General features: G+C 36.6%; 1 protein-coding gene across 1 annotated transcript; it reads right to left on the bottom strand.

Annotated features, from left to right (window-relative positions):
- Positions 1-945: 945 nt before the first annotated feature.
- On the bottom strand, positions 946-6220 carry LOC131859541 (uncharacterized). The gene is made up of 3 exons (XM_059213438.1): positions 5851-6220; positions 5366-5655; positions 946-1173 (listed from the first exon to the last, which is right to left on the bottom strand). Exons 1-3 carry the CDS (start codon positions 6218-6220, stop codon positions 946-948), a joined length of 888 nt encoding a protein of 295 aa, XP_059069421.1.
- Positions 6221-6623: the final 403 nt, after the last annotated feature.

Genomic DNA, 6623 nt, shown 5'->3' with positions numbered 1-6623 from the left:
AACAACTAGCGGATATTTTCTCAAAGCCGCTTGCAAAGAATATTTTTGAGCATCTTCGGGAAGGAATTTGTATTGCAGATATACACGAAAATGAAGATTGTGGAGGAGTGTTGGCATACATGAACTTCCACCTATGCGTAGTTAATCTCCCTTGCTACATTGTGTTCATCTACTCCAACCACCACATTTATTTCTTCTTTTATACTCTTTGATGAACCTAGAATTGTCCATTTTTTGGCATGTTTTTTGGAAGCTTCTCCTATAGCCTTGGATAAAACTTTGTTTTGAAAGGGAATGCAATGAAAATACTCTATTTTTTCAACAAGACATGAATACTCTGTTATTATGAATGTATAATGAAAAAGAGAGCAGTGACAAGTTTTCTTTGGTAAAGGACACTAAAACAAACCATCATTTGTTTTTCTGTTTTGTTATTTCTTACTGTTTGCTGCAATTTAGCTTTCTTTCTCCCCTTCAAAGAATGTGTCTAATCCACAAAGTTTGATTGATGAGTCAAATCATGACAAATTTTCCCAAGTAAACAATTTCTTTTCCGTACGAAGAAACTGTTAAATCCAAGTCTTTTAATTTTTAGAACAAATCGATGCTTCCCAAAAAGGTTGTCTTGTTTTTATATATCAATCAATAATTCTCTTGAGATAATTTTTTAATAATGTGAAAAAATTTGTGAAATAAATTTATATATTTTTAAATTAAGATTTGCCATGGAAATGAATGTACTGGAACAATTAAGTTTAACTAAAATAATTTAGGTACATTCCCGTTCCCATTATCTTTGGAAAAGAAATGACAAGAAAATTATTAAAACCAATGGCTTTTTCTATCAGCGGAGTTCCAACTTGTTAATTTCTAACCGTTTTAAAGACTACATTATTTTTCAGGGATTTAAGAAAGAGGTTACTACAACTTCACAGCTCTGTTATATCATTTGCCATTGTTACGCAGACAACGTGAAGGAATCGAATTTCCACCCTGTACGTTTTGGGTATTACAAGCGGCTTGTGCCCTTGAGCCAGTTACCAAATCTATATTCTCCATTGCTATGCCCATGCAATATCCGCTTTGGCTGCACGACAATGTGATTCCGTCTTCTGTTGCTGACGTGCCCCTGATATTACTGTACTCTACATTGCTGATTTTCACAGCATAACCCTACATCAAATGAAAAGGTGAACTCTGAATAAGATCTCAGTTGTATTGAAAGCAAAAGTTGAGTTTTTTTTGTTATTTATAAAACAACAATGATTTAATTTGAGATTATTGAAATAATTATAATACCGGTCATGTCTTGATTCTTAATCCATTCTTGTTGATGTCAACTTGGCGCCATTCACGTGAATCAAATGGACATCTGCTTTCGTGTTTCCTCTTCCAAGACTTCCAATGCTGCAAAATTATATAAATAATATAAAGAATTTCTCATGGCTAACATATTTAGACAGACATAAATTATTATTAGTTGTTAAGAGATTTGTGTTTATTTAGAGCGTTAATCACCTTATTCCATGGCCTGGACTGCATGTGATATCATTGATGTTAATATTTGAAGACCCATCACCTATCCCCACACAGTCATCTCCTGCTGTCATCAAACTTCCATGTAATCATATGTCTCTATTCACATATAATTTGGTATTTAATATTAAATTTAAGAATAAAAGAAAAATCTCTTGTACTATTTTTTTTTTGTGATAAAAGTGGATGAAACCACTGAAATTATATTAAATTTTTTTTTTTTTGCATGTGTCTGGTTTAAAGAGAACTGAAGGGAAAGAACTAGTAAGAAAACCCTTCAGTATTGCTCAAGAAAACATAGGCCTATCTATCCATTACAAAAGCCCATAGGCTCCCCAAAAACCCTCCCAGTTACATAGCCATCCGCATTAGATATAAAGGAAGCTACCTCAGCCAGCATATAGAAGAGAACATATCAAAATAAAACCAGTGCCTTCAACCCAAAGCCATCCCGTCTAATCAACACATGTTTCCATTCCTCTAATTAGAATAAAACTCACAACCAGAAAAGAACCTATGATAAGTGAACTTGTGAGCAAACATATGACAATCCAGATAAGAAGAAGAGAGGGATATTGAAGACCCTGAGGAAGCAAAATAAGACTGAGTCATAAGGTAAGCCAAAGCAACAACCAAAGAAATAGCAGCAGGATGAGAAACCATCTGAAACACCAAGCTATCTACAATTTCCAGTTCCTCAAAACCATCCACCAACCACCAATTTTAACAACTACTCTGCAAAGAAAATAGATCATTTTGTGTTAGTAAAAACTAATGCTAAAGCAAGAATGAATACCATGACTACAAGCCTCCGTAAATATAAATAGAAGAAGAGAAATCGAAAACATGATTAGCCCTTTGAATCATGAAAAGGTATCTCACAAGAAAATGAGAAAAAAATATAGGAGCTCAGCAAATAATGAACAACCAATGATGAAGCATAATCATGTAGAAGATACACAACCTCCTCACACATCACCCCCAATCATGAAATGAGTAGCTCACAAAAGAATATGAACAAACACGACATCAGATGACTATGTAATGATGAGGCCAGTGCAACCAATCGTCACTCATGACCCACACCCCCACCGAACAACCACCATGTCCACACCACAAAACCTAATGAGTTGATGAATGCCAAATAATGCAAAAATTTGAACACCATAGAAGCCATTACTACCAGACACAATGCCTCAGAGAATCTAAGGCACACTATCATATGAGCTCGAGTCACCCACCAATCCAAAGCATAAAACAACAACATATAGGACCCAGGCCCAAACCATAAATAATTGAGAACATACTTTGGACATAGCATAATTACCCCCAATCATCAAACAGTAAATAAGCCTGAGGCACAAAAAAATGAAAAAACATAAGGTACCACCCAAGCAAAAGTAGTCACTTCATCCTCCATGCTCAATGAGGAGATACTATTGAATATACCCACAACAAAGATGTTTCCATAAGGCAGGACAACATCCTCCCTATAGCCATATGTGAAAGAAAAACCACACCTAGTAGGGAGAAGGAAGAAGATTACAACACAATTCTATAGAAAGATGAAAGATAGAACACTAGCAAGAGAAGCCACAACATCCTCCAGGCTCCATGAGTAAATTCTTACCAAAAATACCAACAAAAAAGATATTATCATAAGGCAAGCAACACCCTCACTATTGATACTTGCGAAAGAAAACCACATCTAGCATAGAAAATGAGGAAGGCTTCTAGGTAAGATTCAATTCCCGCTAAGAGAGAAGCCTAATGCAAGAGGTTAGAATGTCTGAAGGAAGAACCTCTAATAAGTTGGAACCCTCAGCAATAGCCCTATTGGCCAAGAAATCCGCAATGACATTGATCTCCCTATAACAATGAGAGATGGAGAAGGTGGAAAAACACTTCAATTGCATAAGAATGCGCTCTAACAAATATTGTAAATGCCAAGAGATACATTTTTTGGCAACAACCACCTAAAAAACCAACATCAAGTCTCCTTAAATAACAATGTCTTTAATATTCAAAGAGATAGAGACATCAAGACCAAAGGATAATACCTTAAATTTAGCTACATTATTAAAACTATGACCAATATATTTTCCCACAACTTTTATGATCTTAGAAGAATGATAAAAATTGACCACTCTAATACTAGATCTTCTCGGATTTCCCTTAGAATCCCCATCAAGATTGAGCTTGAAGGCAAACTAGGTGGGAGGACTCCATTTGGCCATCCTACGCTTAACAAGAGAAGATAAACCAGCTGATATAGCCCCATGAGAGGGCATTAGATGAAGAGAGACCCATTTCCAAGTGACCCAATTATCCCAGTGAGAAAAAGACCTCAGGTGATCTAAATTTTTATGGATGTAAGAAAGCACCACCTCACAAATGGAGGATTGAACCTTGCCAATAACTTCATCAAGTGTAGCAGATTTATGTTTAAAAATCCTAGAATTCCTTTCTAGCCAGAGATTCCAGACCACAAGAGACGGTGCCACAATCTAAAGAGATGAATAAAAAGAAGACAAGTACAATAAGGGCCAGGCCATGAAGTGGGACAATAGATTAGGGCTAAGAGTAGAAGACCAACCAAGAATCCCAAAAGGCCAATATAACAACATTCATGAGCAAAAGGATAGAGTAGAAAAATATGATCCATGGTTTTCATACAATAGCCACAAAAAAATAAAGGGAATACCGCTATAATCCCAATCCTATCCAATCTCATCCTAATGAGAAATTTATCTTGGACTGCCAACCAAGAAAAAGACCCTACTTTAGGAAGACAAGCCGGATGCTAAAACAGTTTAGTAGGCCAAGAGAGGGAGCTCAAGAAAGCCTAAGACAAATAATTATACCCTTCTTTTATTTAATAAGCACTCGAGACACTCTTAGTCCAAACCAAGGTATCCTCCTTATCTTGAAATACAAGAGGTCTTTTCTGAAGTTTTGCCATAAAAGCAGGTCTAAGATCATTATCAGTGGGAAAGGGAGGATTATCCTTCCATTTAGCTACTAGATATGGACCTATAGAAACAATATCAAAATAGTCTACAACAAAAGCCCCCCAAAGATCCGATAAAATACTAGGCAAAGGGGACCAATCCCAAATAGCTGAAAGAGAAGGATGTCCGTTCTAGACTTCATCCCAAAACCGAGCCTTTTTCCCATTATTAACAACCCAAGAAAGGTGTGGTAAAATAACCATCTTGCAAGAAAACATAAAGTTCCAAAATGCAGAACCCTTTGGGAGAGTTGTAGCCATAAAAATCCTTTCTCTAGAAGCTACCCTTAAATACTTAACAAGCATAATGAATGCCCATTTACTCAAAGGGTCTGCATATAACTTCCACACCATTTTAGCCCCCAGGACCTTATTCTTAGCTACTAAATCATGAATACCCGCATCTCCCAGTTTTTTAGGACAACAAATTTTGTCCCATGCAAGAAGAGGAATCTTCTTTCTACCCTGCACATTATCATTGCAAAGAAAGGACCTAAGGAAAATATTAATGTCCTCGACAACTTGAGGGGGAGTCTTCAAAATATACAGCAAATATGTAGGGATGGCATTCAGAACTGATTTAATTAAAATAATCTTACCAGCCATCGTAAGTCACTTGTGATTCCAGGAGGATATCCTAGAAGTGATCGCATGAACAACTTTATCCTAAAAGGAGGTCTTTTATGAGCCTAGAAAAAAAGGAATGCCTAGATACTTGCAAGGAAAGGTCCCTCCTCAAAAGCCCCAAAAGTGAATGAGTCTATTTCTAACTAGAGAAGAGACATTCAAATAGAAAACCTTAGAATTTTGGTTATTAACCTTCTGACCAAAAAATGCAGCATAATCAGAAATAATTTTCTTTATAACTCTAGCTTCCCTCAAAGAGGAAGCCCCAAATAGAAGCATATCATCAACAAACAAGCAATGGGATTGTGAAGAAAGAAGGCCATCAATTTTGATTCCTAACCATAAACCAGATGTAGTAGCATTAGAAATGGCCCTACTTGATGCCTCAGCCAAAAGAATAAACAAAAAAGGGGAGAGAGGATCCCCTTGCCTAATTCCCCGGGAGGAAGCAAAGCAACCTGAAGGAGAGCCATTGATCAACACTGAGAAATGGGCAAAAGATATAAATGAAAACACCCATTTAACCCAACAAGACGAAAACCCAAGGCGATTCAAGACAACAACAAGGGACTAGCAGTTGACACGATCATAAGCCTTAAGCATGTCTAGTTTAAGGATCATGGTCAAAACCTTTTGTTGCGATATGGAGTGCATAATTTTATGAGCTACAATCGCACCTTCAGAGGTTTCCCTACTAGGCGCAAAGCCACCCTGCTCCATGGAAACTATTTGAGGAAGGAGCCTAGAAATTCTAACAGAAATTGCCTTAGTAATAATCTTATATAAAGTAGACAGGGCAATAGGACGAAACTTAGAAAAAGAGCTAGGATTATCCACTTTTGGAATAATAGCAATAAGGGTAGTATTAAGTTCTTTCAAAATCATCCTATTTCTCCTAGACTCTTCTAAGGCTAGCAAGACATCGCTTCCTATAAAATCCCAACACTTCTGAAAAAATAAAGCCGTAAAACCATCCGAACCTAGAGCCTTTTCCGGATGCATGGAAAAGACTACCTCTTTTAGCTCCTCCAAAGCGAAGGGAGCCATAAGCATCTTATTATTCTCTTGAGTCACTATAGGGGGGATCAAATTTATAAAAGCATTATCTAAAGCAACAGGTTTAGCCATAAGAAAAGACTTAAAGAACCTAATGGCTTCAGAAGCAATATCACCCTCATCAAACAGACTTTCCCCATTAGAATCAATAATACACAAAATTCTATTGCATTGCCTCTTAAGATTAGTAGAAGAATGGAACAACTTGGTATTTCTATCCCCTTCTGATAACCAAAGATCCCTAGATTTCTACCTCCAATAAGATTCTTCCCTAGCCATAATCTCACCCAATTGAAAATTTAAAAATTTAATCCTATCATAAGAAAAAGAGGACATCCCTGAATTAATGATACTCTTATTAAGCTGCTCAATTTCTTCCTGAATCCTTGTCTTT

The sequence above is a fragment of the Cryptomeria japonica genome, chromosome 2, assembly GCF_030272615.1.
Source record: "Cryptomeria japonica chromosome 2, Sugi_1.0, whole genome shotgun sequence".
Taxonomy (NCBI): domain Eukaryota; kingdom Viridiplantae; phylum Streptophyta; class Pinopsida; order Cupressales; family Cupressaceae; genus Cryptomeria; species Cryptomeria japonica.
The sequence above is the reverse complement of the archived record's forward strand: the minus strand, read 5'-3'. Positions and strand labels throughout refer to the sequence as shown.

Bases quoted from the DNA above. Each gene is read 5' to 3' on its own strand.
- LOC131859541 (XM_059213438.1), bottom strand. From the start codon at position 6,220: ATGGCTCCCTTCGCTTTGGAGGAGCTAAAAGAGGTAGTCTTTTCCATG. The intron at 5,656-5,850 runs GTGCGATTGTAG...CCCATTTCTCAG, and splicing joins TAGTAGGGAAACCTCTGAAG to TGTTGATCAATGGCTCTCCT. The intron at 1,174-5,365 runs GTTAATAACCAA...CATTTGATGTAG, and splicing joins CTGCATTTTTTGGTCAGAAG to GGTTATGCTGTGAAAATCAG.